Source organism: Leucoraja erinacea, chromosome 13 (genome assembly GCF_028641065.1).
Source record: "Leucoraja erinacea ecotype New England chromosome 13, Leri_hhj_1, whole genome shotgun sequence".
Taxonomy (NCBI): Eukaryota; Metazoa; Chordata; class Chondrichthyes; order Rajiformes; family Rajidae; genus Leucoraja; species Leucoraja erinaceus.
Window position 1 is genome coordinate 49,088,795 of NC_073389.1, and position 26,052 is coordinate 49,114,846.

At 46.2% G+C, this 26,052-nt stretch overlaps 1 protein-coding gene across 1 annotated transcript in view; it reads left to right on the forward strand.

The window, feature by feature from the left end:
- Positions 1-4,687: 4,687 nt before the first annotated feature.
- Positions 4,688-26,052, forward strand: part of setd4 (SET domain containing 4) — a 32,483-nt gene continuing 11,118 nt past the window's right edge. The window contains exons 1-7 of the mRNA XM_055645199.1: positions 4,688-5,949; positions 9,303-9,340; positions 9,999-10,087; positions 10,888-11,317; positions 14,203-14,377; positions 17,677-17,758; positions 23,050-23,130. Coding sequence (XP_055501174.1) covers positions 5,829-5,949; positions 9,303-9,340; positions 9,999-10,087; positions 10,888-11,317; positions 14,203-14,377; positions 17,677-17,758; positions 23,050-23,130 — 1,016 coding nt within the window. The 5' untranslated portion in view covers positions 4,688-5,828. The remainder of the gene's footprint in view (positions 5,950-9,302; positions 9,341-9,998; positions 10,088-10,887; positions 11,318-14,202; positions 14,378-17,676; positions 17,759-23,049; positions 23,131-26,052) is intronic.

Below are 26,052 nucleotides of genomic sequence, written 5' to 3' on the forward strand. Positions count from 1 at the left end.
AAATTAGTACCTGTACTGTTGTGAAGTGCTTTGGTCAACGTGAGTTGTTTTTAAATGTGCTATACAAATAAATGTATTATATTAATATTATTATTACGAGAGATGATCTCATTGAAATATAAGATTGGAGGTATGACAGATGATGTGTTTCATGGTTGGGAATTCTGAAATGGGGATACAAATCCTGGATAAAGGGATGAACAACTTGAGATTAAGACGGGGAGGAAATTGCAAAAGGAAACCCAGGTTGGCGAATCAGTTGGAGGTCTTTGATAATGTGGCAGGTAGAAAGGGGAACAAGGGGATGGGATGCATTTGGATTTTCAGAAGGCTTTTGATAAAGTGGGACAAGATCCTGACTTTGGGTGGTCTCCATGAGGAGTTTGGACGCTATCCCCATAACCACGTGGGTTTTCTCCGGTTGCTCCAGTTTCTTCCCACAATCCAAAGACATGCAGGTTTGGGGGTTAAGTGTCCCTAATGTGCAGGATAGGAATAGTATACGTGTGATACTCGGTTGATGCAGACTCGTTGGGCCAAAGGGTCTGTTTCCATGTTGTATCTCTAAACTAAACAAAAAAAATCCCCCACAAAAAAAATCAGCATGGGATTGGCTCAAAGTGCTGGAGTAACTCAGTGGGTCTGGCAGCATCTCTGGGGAAAAGGGATGTGTGGCATTTCGGGTCAAAATCCTTCTTCAGAGTGATGTCATGAGAGATTATCTTACCATCACCCATTCCTTTTCTCCAGAGATGCTGCCTGACCCGCTGAGTTACTCCAGCACTTTGTGTCTATCTTCGGTATAAGCCAGCACCTTCAGTTCCTTCCTATAGAAGATCAGCATGGGTATTTTTAAAACAGGGATTGATAGGTTATTGATTAATGTGATGGCAAAGTTCCGACTTTTCCAGTGAACTTTTTTCCAGTTGCCATCACTACACAGGTAGTTGTACAAACAAAGAGATGAACGTACCAGGCTTTCCTTATTCTGCATGCAAGTTCAGAAGCGCAATCTACGACCGCTGTACAATCTACACCAACCTGAAGCCGCGATCTCCGGTGGGGAAGAGCCGATTCTCGACTTACCTGGACTTTTTACCTTGTCCTTTTACCATCTGGACGCCCGCAGCGACGACTGCGGAGGGTTGAGGTCCCGACCACGGGGGAAAATGGAGGAGGACTGGCCAAATTGTGTGCCTTCCACCACAGTGATGAATGCTGTGGTGGATGTTTGTGTTATATTTTTAGTGTGTGTTCTTTATCATTGTACCGCTGCTGGCAAATTCATTTCACTTGTACTTTACGTGCAATGTGACGAATAAAACCGTATTGTTGTATTTGTAGCTGGCTACTCGGTCCCTGGTCTGGTGGGAACTGTATGCCTCCCTGTGCCTGCCACTTCCTTCCACTATGCCCTTATATATATATATACACCACCCTGTGCATCTAATGACCGGCCCCAAGTGTCCAAAATAATACTGCAAGATATATCTAGACAAAATAATATAACATGCCAACAGTAGCTAGCCTAAACATAAATGGCTCCTACAATTGGGAAGGGTGAAGCAGGCAGGTCACAAGTGTTAGGAGCAGAAATAGGCCATTCGCCCCATTAAGTCTACTCCACCATTCAATCATGGCTGATCTATCTCTTCCTCCTAACTCCCGTCTTCTCCCCATAACCCCTGACACCCGTGCTAATCAGGCCAGGGGGAACATGTATTGCCTGTTTGTTGCCACGGGTTTATTTCAAGAGTATCAAGAGTATCAAGAGTATATTTAATTGTCATTTGGACCCCTGGAGGTCCAAATGAAATGCCGTTTCTGCAGCATTGATTTCTACACACAAATAGACCCCAGACATCCCCTAATTACATTTTCCCCATAAACATCCATCACATAGCTGTGATGGAAGGCCAAATAACCTTATCTCTCCACTGCCCCCTCCCCTCCCCGATGTCAGAGTCAAAGTCAAAGCCCCCGGCTGGCGATGGCGATTGTCCCGCAGCCATTAAAGCCATGCCGGGTGGTGCGAGGTCGCACACCGGGTCTTGATGTTGGAGCCCCCAGTGTGCGCTCGCAAAGTCCCGCATTCCAAGCCGCGCGGGGCAGTGGTGCTAAGCCCCGCTCCAGGAGCTCTTCGACCCCGCAACTCGGGCGGGAGAAGTCGCCGTTGCAGGAGCCCCGAAAAGCGGTCTCCCTCCAGGGAGCCGCGGGCTCCCCCGGTGCCGCCGTCCGCAGACCCGCAGCAGCAGCCTCCCCTCAGCAGCAGCAGCAGCAGCGGCAGCGGCAACCCCCCCCCACCGCTCCAGTAACCCTCTCGGCCAGCTCCGCGACGGTGAGGTGAGTCGGCACCTCGAGTCCCCGGCTTCTTCCTGTTGGAGGCTGCTCACCCGTTGAGTTACTCCAGCAATGTCTACCTTGATTTTTCCAGCATCTGCAGTTTCTTTCTTAAACCAGGGATTGCAGCATTCAAAAGTCTGCCTTGTGCGCAAACCCCATCTGCAGTTCCTCTCTACACATCAGCACCATGATGAGCATAATAACAAAGAGTCATAAAAAGAAGGGTCTCGATATAAAAAACGTATCCCAGGCTGCCTTCTCTGCTGACAGAGAGTTGCCTGTCCCGCTGTTTAACTCCATTCTATAATGCAGAAAGGGACCTGTTCACTTGGGGAGCTTACAACCCAGCGGTTTGAACATTGCGCTCTCTGCCGGCTACAAGTAACACTGCACCCCTCTCTCTCTGTCCTGGAGGTTGCCACGTCGTTATTACAGGCCGGAGCCGTTTGTTGAAAGTTGTCTGGACTTCAATTCACTTACACAGACTGGTTCCTTTGATGAAAGTTAAGAAGGTTTGATTCAGGGTTTCTGCCCGAAACGTCGCCTATTTCCTTCGCTATCCATAGATCCCTGCTGCCCCCCCCCCCCCCCTCCAGCATTTCTGAAGAAACCTACACCTACTTTGCTTCTCAAAAGTTGAAGAGGGGTTTCGGGTCAAATGCCTAGCCATTCACTCCAGTTGCTGCTGCACCCATACAGGCTTCGAATATATATTTATATTTTTTATCGTTTTGCATTTCTTCCCCTTCTCCCCGTTGAAACAATACCTGCCCCCCCACACACCCCCACCCACTGAGTAACCCTGAGTCTGAAAGGGTCTCGACCCGAAGCATCGCCTATTCCTTTCTCCAAGGTGCTGCCTGCTGAGTTACTCCTGCATTTATGTCTACCAGCGATTTTTCCAGCATCTGAAAGGTCGGGCTCAAACCAGGAGTTATTGCAGCATTTTATGCTGTCGGTGCGCAAACCAGCACTGCAGTTCCTCTCAGGTAAAGCACCATGATGGGCATAAGGATTGATAGCCTGAAGAAGGGTCTCTTCCCCCCCCCGGGGATCACTGGCCCTCTCTCCAGATTGCTGCCTGTTGCACTGAACAACTCAAAGTCTATAATAGCAGAGAGGATCTGTTCACTGTGGAGACACCTCACCTTTAACTTGGGCTGCGCTCACGCCGGCAGGAGCGACATGCATGGAAACGTCTCGGTCTTCAGGTGCGCCGTGCCCTACCTCTCTCTAGCATTTGTGAAAGTTGCTGGATCAATTCCCACACAGACTTTCTGAAGAAAGAAGAGATGCTGCCTGCCCCGCTGAGTTACGGCCCAGCTTTTCGCTATTTCCTTCGCAGTAAACCTGCTGCTGCCGTGAGTTTTCCTGCACATACTAGTTCCGTTGTAGTCCTGGTGAGTTCCATTGGCTGGAGAACACATTTTCGCCTAGCCCACAGCCACAATGGACTGTTTCCTTGTTCACCATTACCTCTTTGTATATCTTTCATTTCTTTGTTCTTTGTCTCACAAAATCAACGTCTATATCTCTCGCTTCCCTTTCCCCGAGACCCTCGGTCTGAAGAAGGGTCTCGACCCGAAACGTTGCCTATTTCCTTCGCTCCATAGATGCTGCCTCACCAGAGTTTTGTCCAGCATTTTTGTCCACCTTCGATGTTCCAGCATCTGCATCTCCAAAGACAATAGCAACGCAGGTAAAGCCCTGCTCTGGACGGATTGATAGCCTTCACCACCAGAGAGCTTCCTCATGGCTGGCTTCACTGGCCCTGAGATTGCTGCACCATTGCACTAACACCCAAATGTCCTATCCTATAGCTATAGGATCTTTACACAGCAGAACACATTTCGCTTTGAGTAACGCAGCAGGTCAGGTTGACTTCTCGGGTCTTCATGGACCAGGTGCCCGTTTCGGAGCGATCCCCTCCCCTTTTCTCCCATTGGACATTCCTTCAGTCCAGAAGATGCTGGAAGCCCCTGAGATGCAGCACAAAGCTTTTTGCGTCACCTTTTACTTGTCAGCATTGGATACTTTGCCATACTATTCCTCTGTAGTCCTGAGAGGGCTTGATGGAGAACACATTAAGATAGCCCACAGCCAACAATGGGATATTCCTTGAAGGCACCAAAGGGGTTCTGGTATATACTTCATTTCTTTCCTTCTTTGGCCCACAAAATCCGTCGGCTCTCTGGAGCGCTTCAAGCCCGGCGGCTTCTGAAGAGGCTCCCGACCCCCCCCCCCCCCCCTTCGCTCCATAGATGGGCCCACCAGAGTCCTTCATCTGGCATCTTTGTTCCACCTTCGATGCACAGCCATAATCATTGTGAAGTAGAGTCCTGACCCAGGACATCACCCATCCACGTTCTCCAGAGATGCTGCCTGACTGCTGTGTCCTTTCATGTATCTGCAGTCCAGTGTTTCTACTACGTAAAGATACTGAAGAACGTCACCCAGGCCCACTTGCATCGTATTCAGCCCACATCCTAAATATTCCCTCCCTTCACCCTTGTGGCACAGTGACCATGGTGACCATCCATAAAATACACAGCTCATAGTCACCAGGGTCACTCCACAGTTAACCACCAAGGAGACGGGCAATATGGGCATGGAGACACCACTGTCCCCAGATTTCCTTCAAATCATACACCATTTCGCTGTTCCCTCGTTGCTGCCGGCTCGATGGTCTGTAGTTCCCAAGGTAACATCTCTACTTGACTGCAGCAATTCAAGAGAATGATTACTATCACTTTGGCAACTAGGGATGGCCAATACATGTCGTTCTTTAAGGTGTATAGTTACGAGGTGTATAGTTAAACAGCACTGAAATAGGCCCTTTGGCCCCACTTGTCCATGCCGACCATAACTCCTGATCACCACCCCACAACCAACAATGGACCATTGTGGGCTCCATCTTTCCTTGATCATCGTCGCTCTTTGCATATCTTTCATTCATTCGTTCTATGTGCCTTCGATATCCCTCGTTTCTCTTTTCCCCCGAATCTCAGTCTGAAGAAGCATATCGACCCCAAATGTCACCTATTCCTTCTCTCCAGAGACGCTGCCTGACCCTGCTGAGCTACTCCAGCTTTTTGTGCGTGTCCTCTTGCCCCATTTTCATAGTCCCACTAGTCCGAGTTTGGCCAATATCCCTCTGATCCTTTCCTACACATGTCCCTACCCAAAAGTAGTTGTAAAAAGTTTGCTCAAACCCCTTTCACTCAAGGAGGGAAATTGAAATGATGTCAGTGTTTTTTAGTTCATGACTTTGAAATTTTCAAAGCAGCCACATTCCAGCCTGCCCGAACATTGCAATCTAATAGCTGATCTGTGCTGCCTAATCCCAGAGTGAGTTACTGCCAACAAGAGATAATCTTCAATGCTTGGCATGGAATGTGCATTTGTCTTTGATGTTAACCTCAACTAGATTGTTTAGCTGGGCCAGAAGATAAAATTTATAGACTAATAAATTCACAACAAATGTAATGAAATGTGTCAACTTTTTTACAGTCAACATCAGTCAAGAGTCTGTGTATGTGCAACTGAGAAAATGGTTGAAAGGAAAAGACTTCACCGACTTCCACTTGGTGCCAGCAAGTTTCCCAGGTTGGTATTTGTCACATGTACCGAGTGTAAGCATCACTGCGCACAAGCACTTGGACACATATTAGATAAGCATCTCAGATACAGTACAAGTGTGTAGCAATAGATGGACACTAAAAGCTGGAGTAACTCAGCAGGGCAGGCGGCATCTCTGGAGAGAAGGAGTGGGTGACGTTTGGGTCATTCTGAAGAAGGGTCTCGTCCGGTCCACGCGCTTGGCCTCTTGGAGCGGCGCCCAGTCCAGCTAGAGTGAGCAGGGGCGGAAATCCTGGGGCGGACGGGGAGGGACAATCCCCCATGTTTTGTAATCCGGACTTTATCAGACGCTTTCTAAGGGCTGAATTGGCCCGTTCGCTGGGCCTTTCATCGCCCGGCACGGCTTAAAATCAAACTGATGCGTCGAAGCGGTCAAGGCTCCCGATGTTGAAGCCGATGAAAGCCCTCGCGAACGGGCCGATTCAAGCTCCACGATTCGGGGCGGAAGAAGCTGCAGTTGCTGGAGTTCGGAGTCAGTCAGCAACCAGGTCAGTTTCCGATGTTACTGTCCACAGACCCCACGGCCAAAGCCGCACGTGTGCGCGCATGCTTGCATACGACCGCCAATAAATCGTGACCCCCCCCCCCTCCATGTTTTGATAGCGATTTCCGTGCTTGAGAGCGAGCGGGTGGTTCATGGCGTAGACTCGCTGGGCCGAAGAGTCTGTTTCCAAGCTGTTCTCTAAACTAAAAGAAGACTGAGCTAGGAGTAGGCTGCCAGTTACGGGAATCTGGTATCAGATATGGGATCGCCATGGCTCGTATCGTGTTGCTGACTGCGTGGAACTAGGGTCTCCGATTGGGGATGTTGGTCTTGGACGTGGATTTGCTCACCCTACCACTACACGGCTGTTCAAGTGAAGTCAAGTTTACAGTCAGATGCACAAGTGCGGGCAGGAGCAGGTACAATGAAAAATTGTCACAAGTTCACAGGTTACAGGAGTAGAATTAGGCCATTCGGCCCATCGAGTCTACTTCACCATACAATCATAGCTGATCTCTGCCTCCTAATCCCATTTTCCCTGCCTTCACACCATAATCTTTGACACCCGTTTTAATCAAGAATTTGTCCATCTCTGCCTTAAAAACATTCACTGACTTGGCCTCCACAGCCCTCTGTGGCAATGAGTTCCACGGATTAACTACCCTCTGCCAAAATAAAGTACCTCCTTTCTAAAAGAGCGCCCTCTGAGGCTATGACCTCTGGCCCAAGACTCTCCCACCAGTGGAAACATCCTTTCAAAGGTATCAAAGGTATTTTATTGGTCACATTCACATGCACCTAGGTGTAGTGAAGTGAAATGCTTCTTGCCATTTTGCAGCACATAAAGAAGGAATCCAGACATAACATTAATAAGAGTTTTAAACATAAAGAACATCCCCCCACAATGGTTCCCATTATGAGGGAAGGCACAAAGTCCAGTCCCCAACCCCAGTTCACCCATAGTCGGGCCTATTGAGGCCTCCACAGTTGCCTCTACGGAGGCCCGATGTTCCAGGCCGTTCTCGCCGGGTGATGTTGCTCCGGCGTCGGGAGAGTCCTCTCAGCGGCTTGGGAACCCTGGAACGGCCGCTTCCGTACTGGAGGCCGCGGCTTCGAAGCCAACAAGGCCGCGCCGGTTGGAGCTCCACAACTGGCGATCTCATCTAGAGATCCCAGGCTCCCGGTGTAAAGTTCAGCGCCGCCGCCCGCAGCTGGTCGCTCCACAGTCCCGCAGCTCCGCGATGTTTTCCTCAGCGATCTTCAGCTCACCGGAGCTCCAGCGCGGCGACCCGGGCAAGGCATCGCCCGCTCCGCGATAGCGCTCCAGCGCTGTGCCGCCGCCGAAGCGTTTCCTGTCGGGCGGTCCCCGACAGGAAACGCCGCTCCAGGCCCGCTGGTAGGCCGCGAGGACGGGTCGTAGCTGCAGCCCGGAGAAAAGCTGCCTCTCCGACCAGGTAGGGACCCTGAAAGGTAGTTTCCCCCTCCCCACATAAAAAAGTCTAGACCTCCAAACAAAACACTTAACTAACTAAAATAAAAAATAAAAAGATGAAAAGATGCCTTTCATTATTCTGTTAGTTTCAATGAGGTCCCCCCCACCCCTTCCCTCCACAAAACCTTCCAAACTCCAGAGGCCCAGTGATGTCAAGCGCACCACATATGCTAACCCACTCATTCCTGAGATCATTCTTGTAAACCTCCTCTGGACCCTCTCCAGAGCCAGCACGTCCTTCCTCAGTTATCCTTGCTTGTAGCAGCATCACAGACAGGGTTGGGTGCAAAACAAATTAATGTTATCTAACCGAAAGATTGGATTTGTGTGTTGGGATTTGGTTTCAATCCATTCTTCGTTGGCACTCAGCCTGGCTGTGGAGAGATAAGAGAGGTTAATCGAGTGCTTTCTACACAATGCCTTGAGACGTCAGCTTGTCACTGGGCGAAATGGATTTTATAATTAAATGTTCATCCCTCTGTCTGTCAGGCCGTTTTGTTTTGTACCCAGCTCTGCTTGTAATGCTGCGGCAAGCAGGATTTTTCCTTGTACCTGCAACTCACCACACTTGTGCATCTGACTTTAAACTTGACTTGAACAGTTCTGAGACTCTCGAAGCAATTGTTGCAAGCTGTCTCTTGTACCATTATCCAAATGGGCTGATTAATTATGGATCCATCTCCAAAATCCTACAAGGCGCCACAGTGGCACAGTTTGTAGAGTCTTGTTTAGTCTTGTTTAGTCTAGTCTAGTCTAGTCTAGAGATATGGTGTGGAAACAAGCCTTTTGTCCCACCAAGTCTGCACCAACCAGCGATCCCTGCACACTAACACGACACACACTCGGGATAATGTACAATGAATCCAAGCCAATTAACCTGTACGTCTTTGTAATGTGGGAGGAAACCAGAGATCCCTGGAGAAAACCCACGCTGGTCAAGGGAGAACGATAAACTCCAGACAGACAGCACCCGTAGTCAGGATCGAACCAACGCCAAAGACCCGAGTTCGATCATGACTCTAGAATATCTTTAGAGCTATACAGATACAGCCCGGAAACAGGCTCTTCGGCCCACTGTGTCCATGCCAGCCAGCAATCACCCCTACACTAACAATATCCAACACACAAGGGACAATTTACAATTTTTTTCCAGTAGGTATTTTTTAGGCGCAGATTTACAGATTCTTGATTAGTACGGTTGTCATGGGTGACGGGGAGAAGGCTGGAGAATAGGGTTGAGAGGGAAAGATAGATCAGCCATGATTGAATGGCGGAGTAGACTTGATGGGCCAATTGGCCTAATTTTGCTCCTGTCACTTATCAACTTATGAATTTCTTGTTCAGGTATTGGCAGAGGACTAATGACCACCAAAGCTCTCCAGGTTAGTGATTATTTCTTCTCCTCCTTCCCTCTCCTTTATTCTTCGAATGCCCTGGTCGGTTACTGTGATGATGGGCTGCTCAGTTTGATTGTCCTAATGGTTTGAAGTGTCCTCCCATTCCCACATGGACCTTTCTGTACTGATCCTCCTCTACTGTCAGGATCGAACCGGAGTCTTTGGCACTGTCTGGCAGCAACTCTACCGCTGTGCCACCATGCTGGATTTGGCAGATGATATGGGAAAATAAATGTAGTGGTTTGCTTTTTTCTGCCACGGATTTAATCCAATGGTTTGAAGAAATATCAAGTGTGAGTAACTCAACCTAGGTTTTAGTTTTGGTGCATGGTCCTTGAGTAGAAACATAGAAACATAGAAATTAGGTGCAGGAGTAGGCCATTCGGCCCTTCGAGCCTGCACCGCCATTCAATATGATCATGGCTGATCATCCAACTCAGTATCCCGTACCTGCCTTCTCTCCATACCCTCTGATCCCCTTAGCCACAAGGGCCACATCTAACTCCCTCTTGCTTCTTTCCCTGCATACGGACTCCGCGCCGCCTCCAAAAAGTTTCCAACATCCTCTGTTTTTGTTTCGGACTTTCGGCATCTGCAGTTTATTTTAATGCTCCAACCTACTTTTTTTTCTGTTTCCGTTCAGCCTGGAGAACTTATTATTGCTCTACCGGAGCAATGTCTGCTCACCACCACAACAGTCCTCGGGAGTTATTTGGGTGAATACATCGAGAGGTACGTTGACCCTGGACGAGGCAGAACTTGTTCTCATAGAAACATAGAAACAAAGAAAATAGGTGCAGGAGTAGGCCGTTCGGCCCTTCGAGCCTGCACCGCCATTCAATATGATCATGGCTGATCATTCAACTCGGTATCCTGTACCTGCCTTCTCTCCATACCCCTTTAGCCACAATGGCCACATCTAACTCCCTCTTAAATATAGCCAATGAACAGGCCTCGACTACCTTCTGTGGCAGAGAATTCCAGAGATTCACCACTCTCTGTGTGAAAAATGTTTTTCTCATCTTGGTCCTAAAAGATTTCCCCTTATCCTTAAACTGTGACCCCTTGTTCTGGACTTTCCCAACATCGGGAACAATCTTCCTGCATTTAGCCTGTCCAACCCCTTAAGAATTTTGTAAGTTTCTATAAGATCCCCCCTCAATCTTCTAAATTCTAGCGAGTACAAGCCGAGTCTATTGGAACCAACTTTGGACATTTTTGGAAGGAACTGCAGATGCTGGTTTAAACACAAAGATAGACACAAAAAGCTGGAGTAACTCAGCAGGACGGGCAGCATTCCCGGAGAGAAGGCTTGGGTGATGTTTCAGGTCGAGACCCGAAACGTCACCCACGCCTTCTCTCCGTTGATGTAAGGTTTCCATGGAGACCGGCTGGCAAAATGCCTCTCCGCAAGGAGGAATGTACACCAGGTCTCGACCCGAAAGGTCCCCCATTCCTTCTCTCCATGATGCTGCCTGTCCCGCTGAGTCACTCCAGCTTTTTGTGTCTATCTTTGATTTGATCTTTTCCAGATGGAAGCCCCGTTTGTCTCCACTCCAGGCCTTGTGTGCATTCCTCGTCGCCGAGAGACATTTTGGGCGCCGGTCTCCGTGGAAACCTTACATCGACGTCTTGCCAAATTCGTACACCTGCCCGGCTTATTTTGCAGAGGAATTAATAAGACTGCTTCCCAGCCCTTTGATGAAGAAGTTTCGGGAGAAAAGGAACACAGTACAAGGGCTCCACCTGGACTCCGAGCGCTTCTTCAAATCTTTGCAGCCGTTGTTTTCTGAAAGCGTTGAGAATATTTTTACATACGATGCCTTGCGTTGGGCCTGGTGCAGTGTCAACACCAGGACTGTTTACATGGAGCACAAGAAGAGCGAGTTCTTATCCAGAGAGCCTGATGTCTACGCTTTAGCACCATATTTAGACCTGCTGAACCACTCACCAGCTGCTCAGGTGAGAAGGCAATCCAGTGCTTGTTTAGTTGTTTAGTTTCATGATACAGCGCGGAAACAGGCCCTTCGGCCCACGGAGTCCGCACCGACCCAGCGATCCCCACACTACCCAACACACACACACACACACACACACACCAGGGCCAATTTACAATTGCACCGAGCCAATTAGCCTACAAACTGGTGCGTCTTTGGAGAGGAGTGGGTGGCAACCGAAGATCTCGGAGAAAACCCACACAGGTCATGGGGAGAACATATGAACACAGTACAGGTCATAAGGACAGATGCCATAAATGATAGGAGCAGAATTAGGCCAGTCAGCCCATCATGGCTACTCCGCCATTGATTCATGGTTGATCTATCTCTCCCTCCTAACCCTATTAATAATAATAATAATAATAATACAATTTATTTGCGGGCGCCTTTCAAAGTCTCAAGGACACCTTACAGAAATTAACAAGAGTAAAAAAACATATAATCGGAGTAAAATAAATAATAAAGACATCACCAATACAAAAAATTAAAGACAGAATTCGATCCAAAGACACAAAATCAAAAACACAATGTGAAGAGAGAGCAGCGGCAGCTAAACCGCGCCTGCGTACACTCTCCCTTCCGACAGCCATTCTCCTGCCTTCTCCCCATAACCCCTGACACACGTACTAATCAAGAATCTATCTACCTCTGCCTTAAAAATATCCATTGACTGGGCCTCTACAACCTTCTGTGGCAAAGAATTCCACAAATTCACCACCCTCTGATGAAAGAAATTCCTCCTTATCCCCTTCCTAAAGGAATGTCCTTTAATTCTGAGGCTATGAGGCACAGACAGGCACCTGTAGTCAGGATCGAACACCAGTCATTGGCACCGTAAGGCAGCAATTTTACCGCTGCGCCACCGTGTCTTGCCGCACGCTTAAAACGTTCTGAAGAAGGGTCCCGACTCAAAACGTCGCCTATCCATTCCCTCCACAGATGCTGCCTGTTCCGTTGCATTATCCCAGCACTTGGTGCTGTGCTTAAAATAGATTGTCACACATGGGGCTGAGCAAAGGTCCCTGGTGTATTAAATATTGATGACTGCTATTGATAGCTTTCGAATTAAGATCAATGAAAAACACTTTAAAATTGATCTGTCTCTGTAACCTATGGCCCCTTTTATTATTCGGTTCCAGATTTGTGGTTTATATTTTCTGCGCATGATACCATGTTAATCCCTCTCTAGTGTATCTGTACACGGTGGACGACTCGAATGTAATCATGTGTTGCCTTTCCACTGAAGATAGATGCAAAGTACTGGAGTAACTCGGCGGGATAGGCAGCATTTCTGGTGCGAAGGAAAGGGTGACCTTTTGGGTCGAGAGCCTTCTTCAGACTGTGAAAAGCTTTTACAATTATACCAAGCCACTTAACCTACAAACTTGTCAGGTCAGGGGAAAGGGAAAACAGAGATAAAGATGGTGATATATAGAGAGAAATATAGAGCAAAGAAATTAGGGCATTTTGTGTATATCTACGGTGAACACCAGCTCACCTCAAAATCTGCAGTTCCTTCCGACACATTGTCTTTCCACTGATTGGTTAGCATGCAACAAAAGCTTTTCACTATACTTTGGTACACATAACGATAAACATAGAAACATAGAAAATAGGTGCAGGAGTAGGCCATTCGGCCCTTCGAGCCTGCACCGCCATACAATATGATCATGGCTGATCATCCAACTCAGTATCCCAATCCCTGCCTTCTCTCCATACCCCCTGATCCCTTAAGCCACAAGGGCCACACCTAACTCCCTCTTAAATATAGCCAATGAACTGGCCTCAACTACCTTCTGTGGCAGAGAATTCCACAGATTCAAAGTAAACTAAACTAAACTTATGGGAATAGGCAACGTTTTGGGTCTTCGGTCTGAAGAAGGTTCTCGACTCGAAACGTCGCCTATTTCCTTCGCTCCATAGATGCTGCCTCACTGGCTGAGTTCCTCCAGCAATTTTGTGTACCTTCGATTTTCCAGCAACTGCAGTTCCTTCTTAAACTAAACTTATATTCACTGTTGTGTGTGGCTTCCCCGAGTGGTGTCTAGGAGCGAAGTTCTTTGAGAGGGGATTTGGCAGTGGTGTATAAAATTGTCCCTTTCTCACATCTGTCCTGATGATGGGGCTTCCACCCCAGTGCCTTTTAAGATGCTGTGGCGCCATCTGGTGGCCGGGCCACTGGTTAACCGAACCCTCGTTCATCATGTGGTAAGAGACACGTGACTGTTAGATAGGAAGTCGAGGGTGTGTCCTGCTGCAGCGACATGCAGTAATTCTGGGCTCAGCAACACTGCTATTGTTTCGGAATTATTTTTGTTTAATAAAGCTTGTCCTTGAGTTCACAATGTGTGACTCGCTTTATTGTGCTTGAATTTTTAATTCATCTTTAGTCAGAGGGTGGTGAATCTGTGGATATCCTTGCCCCAGAACAGGCTGTGGAGGCCAAGTCAGTGGATATTTTTTAAGGCAGAGAAAGATAGATTCTTGATTAGTACGGGTGTCAGGAGTTATGGGGAGAAGGCAGGAGAATGGGGTCAGGAGGGAGAGATAGATCAGCCATGATTGAATGGCAGAGTAGACTTGATGGGCGGAGTGGCCTAATTCTACTATCACTTATGACCTTATGACCTTAATTAATCATGGCTACAGGTTGTCATGGTTTTCCACTGGTTGTCAGTGCTCTCGACTCTGTTTTCTGTACATTGTTCTCACTTTCTTCTCTTCCCCAGGCGGATTGGTTTCCCGTAATCCTTGCCATCCAATGTCTGTGATATTTTACATTTCTCTGCACCCCAAACTGTTTACAGATCAGGTTTAACAAACTTGTGTCTTTATTTTTAATGCTTTAAGGTGTCCGCTGCCTTCAACCGGCAAAGCAGATGTTATGAGATCAGAACGTCCACCAGGTGCAGGAGACACGAGCAGGTTTTTATCTGCTATGGTGCTCACGATAACCAGCGGCTCCTCTTGGAGTACGGGTTTGTGGCGACCACTAACCTCCACAGTGCGGTGTATGTTGACAAAGGTGAGGCTCTTACTTAAGGAAGTAGCTCCTTAGTAGATACTTAAGGAAGTAGCTCCAGAAATAGTGGATGCATTAGTAATAATCTTTCAAAACTCTTTAGATTCTGGAGTAGTTCCTGAAGATTGGCGGGTAGCAAACGTAACCCCACTTTTTAAGAAGGGAGGGAGAGAGAAAATGGGGAATTACAGACCAGTTAGTCTAACATCGGTAGTAGGGAAACTGCTAGAGTCAGTTATTAAAGATGGGATAGCAGCACATTTGGAAAGTGGTGAAATCATTGGACAAAGTCAGCATGGATTTACGAAAGGTAAATCAAGTCTGATGAATCTTATAGAATTTTTCGAGGATGTAACTAGTAGCATGGATAGGGGAGAACCAGTGGATGTGGTGTATCTGGACTTCCAGAAGGCTTTCGACAAGGTCCCACATAAGAGATTAGTATACAAACTTAAAGCACAAGGCATTGGGGGTTCAGTATTGATGTGGATAGAGAACTGCTGGCAAACAGGAAGCAAAGAGTAGGAGTAAACGGGGCCTTTTCACAATGGCAGGCAGTGACTAGGGGGGTACCGCAAGGCTCAGTGCTGGGACCCCAGCTATTTACAATATATATTAATGATCTGGATGAGGGAATTGAAGGCAATATCTCCAAGTTTGCGGATGACACTAAGCTGGGGGGCAGTGTTAGCTGTGAGGAGGATGCTAGGAGACTGCAAGGTGACTTGGGTAGGCTGGGTGAGTGGGCAAATGTTTGGCAGATGCAGTATAATGTGGATAAATGTGAGGTTATCCATTTTGGTGGCAAAAACGGGAATGCAGACTATTATCTAAATGGTGGCCGATTGGGAAAGGGGGAGATGCAGCGAGACCTGGGTGTCATGGTACACCAGTCATTGAAGGTAGGCATGCAGGTGCAGCAGGTAGTAAAGAAAGCGAATGGTATGTTAGCTTTCATTGCAAAAGGATTTGAGTATAGGAGCAGGGAGGTTCAACTGCAGTTGTACAGGGTCTTGGTGAGACCACACCTGGAGTATTGCGTACAGTTTTGGTCTCCAAATCTGAGGAAGGACATTATTGCCATAGAAGGAGTGCAGAGACGGTTCACCAGACTGATTCCTGGGATGTCAGGACTGTCTTATGAAGAAAGACTGGATAGACTTGGTTTATACTCTCTAGAATTTAGAAGATTGAGAGGGGATCTTATAGAAACTTACAAAATTCTTAAGGGGTTGGACAGGCTAGATGCAGGAAGATTGTTCCCGATGTTGGGGAAGTCCAGGACAAGGGGTCACAGCTTAAGGATAAGGGGGAAATCCTTTAAAACCGAGATGAGAAGAACTTTTTTCACACAGAGAATGGTGAATCTATGGAACTCTCTGCCACAGAGGGTAGTTGAGGCCAGTTCATTGGCTATATTTAAGAGGGAGTTAGATCCTTGTGGCTAAGGGGATCAGGGGGTATGGAGAGAAGGCAGGTACGGGATACTGAGTTGGATGATCAGCCATGACATATTGAATGGCGGTGCAGGCTCGAAGGGCCGAATGGCCTACTCCTGACTAATTTCTATGTTTCTATGTTTACACCTGAGCAGGGGCAAGGGGCGGAGCGATGGAGCTGCAGCCTCACGGAGCTTACAGCGCCAGAGACCCGGGTTTGACCCTGACGACGGGTGCTTGTCTGTACGGAGTTTGTACGTTCTCCCCACGACCTGCGCGGGTTTTCTCCGAAGACTTCGGTTTCCTCCCGCACTCTAAAGATGTACGCGTTTGTAGGTTAATTGGCTGGGTATAAATGTGAATATTGTCGCTAGTGTGTGTAGGATTGTGTTAATGTGCAGGGATCGCTGGTCAGTACGGACTCGGTGGGCCAAAGGGCCTGTTTCCTAGCTGTATCTCTAAATTAAACTAAACACGTCCCCCCCCTTTTCTAGAGATCCTCCCCTTTATTCAGACTCCCAACAAATAACTAAAGCAGAGAGGTTTGGAAAACTGCTCCATGTATAAACATTGAGCTCAAGTCAAAAGTCTGGATATATTTAAGGCAGAGATGGATAGATTCTTGATTAGTACGGGTGTCGAGGGTTATGGGGAGAAGGCAGGAGAATGGGGTTGATAGGGAGAGATGGATCAGCCAATGGCAGAGTAGACTTGATGGGCCGAATAGCCTAATTCTGCTCTTATAACTTATGAACTTGTGATTGTTTCATTGTCATTGATACCAACAGGGTGGGAGATTGCAACCTTCACGTGGTCCACCCTGTTTCGATTAATGCAATTAACCCGACGTGCACAAACAAATAGAACAAGTTGACCTACAACTTTAGGCTGTGCACGCCATACGCATGAAGTAGAAGATTTATACCAATAATGGAACAATGCAATTCTTACTTGCAGCAGCATAACAGGCCTGTAAACATAATATTCATGGAAAGCATATAATAAAACAAAAAAAAAATTAAATAAATTAATAACCCTAACCCTAGTGCAAAAAAGCTCAAAGTCCTTCCTGTAATCGAAGACAGTCCATACTGTAGTTCAGCACTTCCTGTAGAGCTTGTGTTGGTGGGGAGGTCAGTACCCGTGATGGACCGAGTTTTGACTTTAGTTTAGCGATACTGCGCGGAAACAGGCCCTTCGACCCACCGAGCCCACACCGACCAGTGATCCCCACACACTAAAGCCATCCTACACGCACCAGGGTCAATTTTTACATTTTTACCAAGCCAATTAACCGACAAACCTGTACGTCTTTGGAGTGCGGGAGGAAAAATAGAGATCTCGGAGAAAACCCATGGGGAGAACGTACAAACTCGGTACAGACAAGCACCCGTAGTCAGGATCGAACCCGGGACCCTGGCGCTGTAAGGCAGCAACTCTCCCGCTGCGCCGATTTCTTGTAAGCTATCAGAGCACAGATGTTTGATGGTTATTTTAACCCAACTCACGTCACTGAGTGGACGGTTCGCCCACCAGATGTGAACTTTCAATGGATTTTATAGCAGAATAAGGTCCTACATTGTGTGGTGCCAGTGGCACTTCTAAAGGCATGTGTTTCCTTTTAGCCAGTTCGGTTAAAATGACCCCCCACCTCTCCGTCTCTTTTAATTAAGTGTCGTGATTCTCTTCTTGTCCCTTCACTGGGTTCTCCTGTGATTAGTAATTAAAGATGTGAGGGTTTGTGCATGAACTTCATTGTAGTTGAACGTTAGTTTTTCATCACGTATGCCAACGTTACAGATATGAAAAGATGATTTAAAACGCAGTAAACATTAATGTCATATTTTTGTTATTGGATTGCAGATATTCTTTGCAATCGCCTTCCCCCAACGGACAAGCTACTGAATGGGAAGCTCTCATTCCTGCGAGACAGCGGTCTATTGGAGTAAGCATCGCTGGGGCTATGTCGGCAACTTAAATAACTTGAATAGAGAAAGGGGAAGAATTAGACCATTCGGCCCATCGAGACCCATTGAGTGGGTTAGCATATGATGAGCGTTTGACGACACTTGGAGTTTAGAAGGACGAGAGGGGAGACCTCTTTGTAACTTGCCGAATAGTGAGTGGCTTGGATAGACTGGATGAGGAAAGGATGCTTCCAGTAGTGGGAGAGTCTAGGACCAGAGGTCATAGCCTCAGAGTTAAAGGACTTTCCTTTAGGAAGAGGATGAGGAAGAATTTCTTTCGTCAGAGGGTGGTGAATCTGTGGGATGCATTGGAGGACGGTGGAACAAGTCAGAATTAGGATGGGTGTGATGGAGAGAGAGGGAACACAAGTGTTACTTGAAGTTGGAGAAATTATTAATATAAAAACATTATAATCAATCAATATATAATATATATATATATATATATATATATATATATATATATATATATATATATATATATATATATATATATATATATAAATAATATATATACATAAATAGGAATTCTACCTGGTGGATGCTGGGGACCTTTAGCATTGAACTTGCTGACACCTGTAAAAAGCAGCTCAGAGCAATCTCTGTTGCAGCTTGCACACTGATCTGAATGTTCCCAAAGTGTGCAGCGTGATTTACTGGGTGTGGACCTGTCTGCATTGGATTCTAGACATCTGAAATGTTTTAGCACATCCTGCTTTAATTTAAATCATGACTTTGATTTGCAAGGCCATCGTGTGTTTTTAATGCATTCGGTGGTAAGGAGTGGGTGTGTTTTTTGATGCATTGTTGGCTGATAAGAATGGTGTGTTTTTTAATGCATTGTTGGTTGGCAAGGACTGTATGCATTTTTTTTTAATGCATTGCTGATTGGCAAGGGCTGGATGTGTTTTTTTTTAATGCGTTGCTGATTGGCAAGGGCTGGATGTGTTTTTTAATGCATTGATTGGCAAGGTCAGGTTTTTTTTTTTTAATGCGTTGCTGGTTGGCAAGGATTGGGTGTGTTTTTTAATGCATTGGTGGTTGGCAAGGGCTGGTGGCATTTTTTAATGCATTGCTGATTGGCAAGATCAGGGTGTGTTTAATGCATTGCTGGTTCGCAAGGGCTGGATGCGTTTTTTCAATGCATTGCTGTTTGGCAAGGTCAGGGTGTGTTTTTGAGTGCATTGTGCTTGCATTCACTGAGAATGGTGCTTTTGCTATTGGCTTTTGCTATTATCTCTCTGTGTTTTGATGCCAGAATTTGTTCTCGTAGTCATCGGAATATGAAGCATTTATGGTAGTACCAATGGAGTGCCTCTAGATGGCTTAAAGCACAGTTTCAGACTGCTTGCCCTGCATTCAGTTTTCAAGAGAGAGTTTTCGATGTAGCTCTTTAGGCTAAGGGAATCAAGGGACATGGGGGAAAAAGCTGGAACGGATTACTGATTTTGGATGAACAGCCATGATCGTATTGAATGGCGTTGCTGGCTCAAAGGGCCGAATGGCCTATTCCTGCACCTATTTTCTATGTTTCTATGTTTCTATTCTGTGTGCTGTTGAAGGCAGAACTTCAATGTTGGGTTTATGGTGATGGGTTGAAACCAGAAACATGTTAATCTATTGTCAGTGTGTTCTGAGGTATTAGTGCCCCTTGCCTTTCAAGGTCACGGTGAGAAGCAGGAGAATGGGGTGGAGAATTTAGTTTAGAAAAACAGGCCAATCGGGCCAACGAGTCCGTGCTGACCAGTGATCCCCGCACACTAACACTATCCTACACACACTAGGGACAATTTTACAACTTACCGAAGCTAATTAACCTGCACACCTGTGCATCTTTGGAATGTGGGAAGAGACTGGAGCACCCGGAGACAACCCACGCAGGTCACGGGGAGAATGTACAAACTCTGCACTGATAGCACCTGCAGTCAGGATCGAACCCGGGTCCCTGGCGCTGTAAGGCAGCAACTCTACCGCTGCGCCACCGCGCCTCCCCTGAAAAAGAGGAAAAGATAGATATGCCATGATTGAATGGCGGAGCAGACTCGATGGGCCGAATGGCCTAAACCTGCTCGTGTGAGCATTGGAGGACATCATGGGGAAAAGATTGAGAACCCGTTCACACATATTTGCTGCTGAGAAAGTGTAAAGGGATGATTCGTATGATGATCGGGGCTCTCCCCCAGCACTTCAGAAGGTAGATGCACCACCTGGCATGAGAATGAGTCAGAGGTTATGGGGAGGAGGCGAGAGAATGGGGTTAGGAGGGAGAGATAGATCAGCCATGATTGAATGGCGAAGTAGACTTGATGGGCTGAATGGCCTAATTCTGCTCTTGTCACTTATGATATGGTTCAGGATGTGGGATTTTACAGAGGCCATTCATCAGGCAACCGAACCACCCTATCACCAACTAGAGAGCAGTCCTGACCTACCATCGACCTCGTTGGAGACCCACGGACCATCTTTTAACGGACTTTACTCGGCGTGACCTTGCACTAAAGGTTATTCGTTTGCCCCGTATTTGTACGCTGTGGACAGCTTGATTATAATGGTGTATAGTCTGTTTGCTGACTGGAGAGCAAGTAACACAAACCTTTTCACTGTACCGCAGTATACACGTGACAATAGTGAACTAAACATTAAACTACAAACTTGCACATGTTTGGGATGTGGAAGGAAACGGCAGTACTCGGAGTAAACCTCTGCGGTCACAGGGGGAACGTGCAAACTCCACATAGACAGCACCTGAGATCATGAGTGAATGAATGAATACTTTATTATTCGATCACAGTGAAGTTCTTTGTTTTGTATACCAAAGAGTTGCCAACAGACGGTCAAAGTTTCCCAGGCCGGGTCCTCTTTGCTCCTTCCTCCCCCCCCTCACTTTGGTTCCCCCATGCCTGGTCCTCCTTTTTGTTCCCCCCCCCCCCCCCCCCCCCCCCCCCACCCCGGCGGTCACGGCGGTCCCCCCTACATCAGGTCCTCCTTGTTCTACCCCACCCTCACTGTAGACCCCACTGCACTGCGTCCTCCATTGTTGACCGCGACGAGTCCTCCGACTCCCACGTGGTCCGTCCTCGACCGCCATCCCCCTCAATGGCCGCGGGTCATAGCTGGGCCTCTGGTGCTGTGAGGCAGCAACTCTACCAGCTGAGCCTCTGCTGACTTGACACAGCTGTGCTGGGCTGTACTTAGTTTCATTTCTGACGCAAAGCAGTCCACCAATACGCCGAAAGTCATGCTTTGTAGAAATAGAAACCTAACTTAGGTTTCATTCTCCAATAACTTTCATCATTCCTTTTTCTGTTTTCGCTGAGTATTTCCCGAGTTTTTTTTATTTGCAGTCGGCTATTTTTTTTTGATTCCCATTTACAATTTTTTATTATTCATTCATATGTTGTGGACGCTGGTACTAAAGAATTTGTGTTTGTTTTCAGAAACTTAAAAAAAAAAAAAAGAAATTTAATATTTTTATTAGAAGTAGACATATTATAAAGTATAGTTACATATTATAGTAAAAAGACTTTTCATATACATCAGTCATACATTATTAAAATTTTCAATTATCAATTACTTCTGCTTCTAGTGTTTTTATTTTTTATAGAAAGAGAGAGAAAGAGAGGGTAGAAAGTTACAAATAAAAAACCCCAGAAAAACGGAAGAGGTGGAATGGGTTACCTGTAATATGTCAATGGAGATAGGTTCGTAGATTATAAAGTATAGCTTTTCATCTGATCCTGAGTTCAAGTTTCAGTTGGGTCCTCGTGCTATGCCAATCTATCCCTTCAGATAGTTAATGAATGGAGCCCAGATTTTATCGAAAAGGTCTTGTTTGTCCATTAAGACGAGTCTAATTCTTTCTAAGTATAGGGTCTCCGACATTTCCGTAATCCACATTTTAATTGTGGGGGTTGTAGGGCCTTTCCAAAATTTTAATATTAATTTTTTCCCGATTATTATACTGTAGTCGAGGAAATTTCTTTGGTTTGTTGTGAGTGTTAAACTTTGTTCTGATATTCCAAGTATTATTAATTTTGTGTCTGGGTCCAGTTTTGTATTAATAACTTCTGAAGTTATTTCAAAAATATCAGTCCAGAAATGTTTAAGTTTTATACAGTTTGCAAACGTATGTGTTAAAATTAGCCTCTAGATGTAGATTCTATTTACATTGTATCACAAATAGGAGAGATTTGTGGGAAGATTTTCCCATTTGTATCTATATGGTTTTTATGTTTAGAGTAGTGTAGTCTTTTATGTAAGACCTTGAATTGTATTAAAGTATGTCTGGCATTTAATGAACATTGATGTATTTGTTGTAAACTTTTTTCGTCCCTGGCCAGCACGGCACCCGGTAAGGCTGTTCATTCTTATCCCCTACATATCTTTCGTTACAGGGTGACCTATTTCATTTTCCCATTTGTAGGTATATGGTTCGGTCGGGTGGTACCTCGTTGTTTAGTAGGGTGTTATAAATATAAGCTATTAGTTATTCAGTATTAGGATGCTTGTTCAAACATTCATCAAGAATGTTTCTGATTCCCTACTCCTGTAGACTATGTGTATTAGATTTGACATAATCTCTAATTTGTAGATATCTGAAGAAATTATTTGAGTGCAGTCCATAATTCTGTTGTAACTCTTGAAATGAAAGAAAAGTGCCTTTCCCATAAAGATGTCCAATATTTTTGATTCCATAATTTTTCCATTGTGTGAAACCTTTGTCCATAAAGGATGATTTGAATAAAGGATTATTTACAATGGGAAGGCATAGTGGTATATTATTCAATTTTAAATCTTTTTTTAAATTTGTTTCCAAATTCGTATTCCACTATGTATTATGGGGTTTCTTTATAGGTTTTTTTGTGCAGTTTTGTGGGGGCAAATATGATCGGACCTATTTCAAAAGTCCATCCCCCTCAATGGCCGCGGGTCATAGCTGGGTCTCTGGTGCTGTGAGGCAGCAACTCTACCAGCTGAGCCTCTGCTGACTTGACACGGCTGTGCTGGGCTGTACTTAGTTTCATTTCTGATGCAAAGCAGTCCACCAATACGCCGAAAGTCATGCTTTGTAGAAATAGAAACCAAACTTAGGTTTCATGTCCAATAACTTTCATCATTCCTTTTTCTGTTTTCGCTGAGTATTTCCAGAATTTCCTGTTTTTTTTTATTTGCAGTGTCGGCTATTTTTTTTTGATTCCCATTTACAATTTTTTGTTATTCATTCATATGTTGTGGACGCTGGTACTAAAGAATTTGTGTTTGTTTTCAGAAACTTGACGTTTGGACATGATGGACCTTCGTGGAGGCTTCTGACTGCTCTTAAAGTGCTTTGCCTCAGACCAGAGGAATAGTAAGTGAAAATATTTTGACTAAAAAAAATCCCAACAATTTTGCAGTTCAGCTTTTGCGCTGATATGTAGAGTGTATTGGAGGGTGTGTGAGACTTTAGAGACACAGGGGGAAAACAGGCCCTTCGGCCCACCGAGTCCGCACCGACCAGCGATCCCCGTACACTAGTTCTATCCTACACACTAGGGACAATTTTACAAAACAAATTAACCTGCATAGCTGTACATTTTTGAAATGTGGGAGGAAACCGGAGTACCCAGAAAAAAACTCCACTACAGAGAGAACATACAAACTCCATACAGATGGCACCCCTGGTCAGAATCGAACCCGGGTCTCTGGTGCAGTAAGGCAGCAACCACTGTGCCATTTTCCGCCCCAATGCAAGAAACTTTGTGATGTCTTTAGGAACCCACTCCTGCTTGTGTGAACTCTTGAACTATGAGTGAAAATTCACTCAGTCAGTGTCTTGGTCAGAGGATTAGAAAGACTATTCTGGCATCACATGTCAGAGAGCAAAGTGCCAGCAATGCTTCCAATTGCTGGGGGCTAAGGCATCGTTAGATTTTGGACTTTAGAGATACAGTGTGGAAACAGGCCCTTCAGTCCATCGAGTCCGTCCCGACCAGCGATCACCATGTACGCTCCCACTATCCTACATACTAGGGACAATTTGCGATTTACAAAAGCCAATTAATCTACAAACCTGTAGGTCTTTGGAATTGGGAGAAAACTGGAGCATCCGGAGAAAATCCACACGGTCACGGGGAGAATGTATGAACTCCATACAGACCTCACCTGTAGTCAGGATCGGCACCGACCATCAGTCACTCATTCACACCAGTTCAATAGAATCCCAATTTCACATCCACTCCCTACACACCAGCCACAATTTACAGAGGCCTAATTAACCTGCAAACCCGCACGATTTCTTTGAGGAAACCGGAGCACCCAGAGGAAACCAACGTGGTCACAGGGAGAAAGTGTAAACTCCACACAGACAGCATCCAAGTTCAAGAGCAAAGCCTGGCCACTGGCGCTGTGAGGCAGCGGCTCCACCCTCTGCGCCAAAAAGCAAAAAGCATCATCGTTGGAACGGGCTTGTTTGAGAGATGTAGAGTTTGTGGCGGCACCTGTTGGCAACCCAAGGGCACAACGAACCATCGGCTATAGAGGGTGGCGTCTTGGTGTGGGCGGCGCTAGTCACGGGGTCGGTACCTGAGTTGGTTTTTAAGGCCGGGCAACGCCCGTGTCCGGGGAGAAGTAGGGGACTGTAATGGAGAGAATAAACGTGTCTAGGGCACACAACTCGGGTCCGGGTAGTTTTTGGCTGGACTACTGCGAACCCCCAGCTCACAGGAGTCCAGAAAGTTGAAGCTTTCAGATCTTTAAGAAGGAAAGGGAAGTGAAGAAAGACGTAACAATACTAATAAAAGACATGAGAGTCACGGGGAGACTCTCAGTCTGAAGAAGGGTCTCGACCCATTCCTTCTCTCCAGAGATGCTGCCTGTCCCGCTGAGTTACTCCAGCATTTTGTGTCTATCTTCGGTGTAAACCAGCATCTGCAGTTCCTTCCTACACTAATAAAAGACATACTGTAGCAGCACAAAATATGATTGGGCAATGGAACCATGATGAGTAATGTTGAGGAAGAGATTATTCCGAAAACATCTGTTGGAGTCATTGATATAATTGCTGTTATATTTATTTCTTACTACATACGTCCAGCATTTTTGTCTCACCCGCATTTGTCCTCCATAGATTCTCCAGCATTTGTCCTCCAAAGATGCTGCCTCACCCGCTGAGTTTCTCCAGCATTTTTGTCTACCTATGTCAATTATATAGAGAGGAATGTTGCGTCAAAGGAGATCAAGAAAACATATGTCAGAGCAAAGCTGGTTCAATGGGAGACCGAAGTTTAATTTAGTTTAAACTTAACTGAGTAAAGTGAGTCTGAAGAAGGGTCTCGACCCAAAGCATTGTCCTCAGCTTCACCTACTCCTTTTCTCCAGAGATACGGCCTGACCCGCTCAGTTACTCCAGCGTTTTGTCTATATCTTTGGTATAAACCAGCATCTGCAGTTCCTTCTTACAGGTTTAGAGATACAGCATGGACGTCCAAGCCGACCAGTGATCACCCATACACTTGTTCTATCCTACACACTAGGGACAATTTGCAGAAGCTAATTAACCTACAAACCTGCACATCTTTCAAATGTGGGAAGAAAGTGGAGCTCTCGGAGAAAACCCACGTGGTCACAGGGAGAACGTACAAACTCCATACAGACAGCACTCACTGGTAGCCAGGATGGAACCAGGGTCTCTCGCGCAGTAAGGCAGCAACTCTACTACTGCTCCACTGCGCTGGCCTTAGTTCTTGGCTTTAGCAGGGAAGCAAAACAGTTTAAGTGATGAAGGGAGACACAAAATGCTGGAGTAACTCAACGGGACAGGTAGCATCTCTGGAGGGAAGGAATGGGTGACGTTTTGGGTCAAGATCCTTCTTCAGAGGGGGCTTCTTCATTCAGAAGAAGGATCTCGACCCAAAACGTCACCCTTTTCTTCTCCCCAGAGATGCTGCCTGTCCCGCTGAGCAGCTCCAGCATTTTGTGTTTATCTTCGGTGTAAACCAGCTCCCTCCTACACGTGTGGCGAAGCTAATGTCTCTTCTACACTTCTTCAGAACAGTTTGCGAGAATAATGTTTTCGAACAGATGAAGGAACAGGTATGAACCAGAATCGTTTAACGTTCTGACAATCTTGGAAATAGTAACGTTGACGAGCGTCGTAACAGAGGGGAAAGGGTTGGAAGCAAAGGTTGTGAATTTAGGGAAGGTGAACTTTGAGTTTGACCTTCGGAAAGCTGTGAAGTTTTGTGGTCGGATTGGGGGGGGAGGGGGGGGGGGGCGACCTCATGCGTGGCTG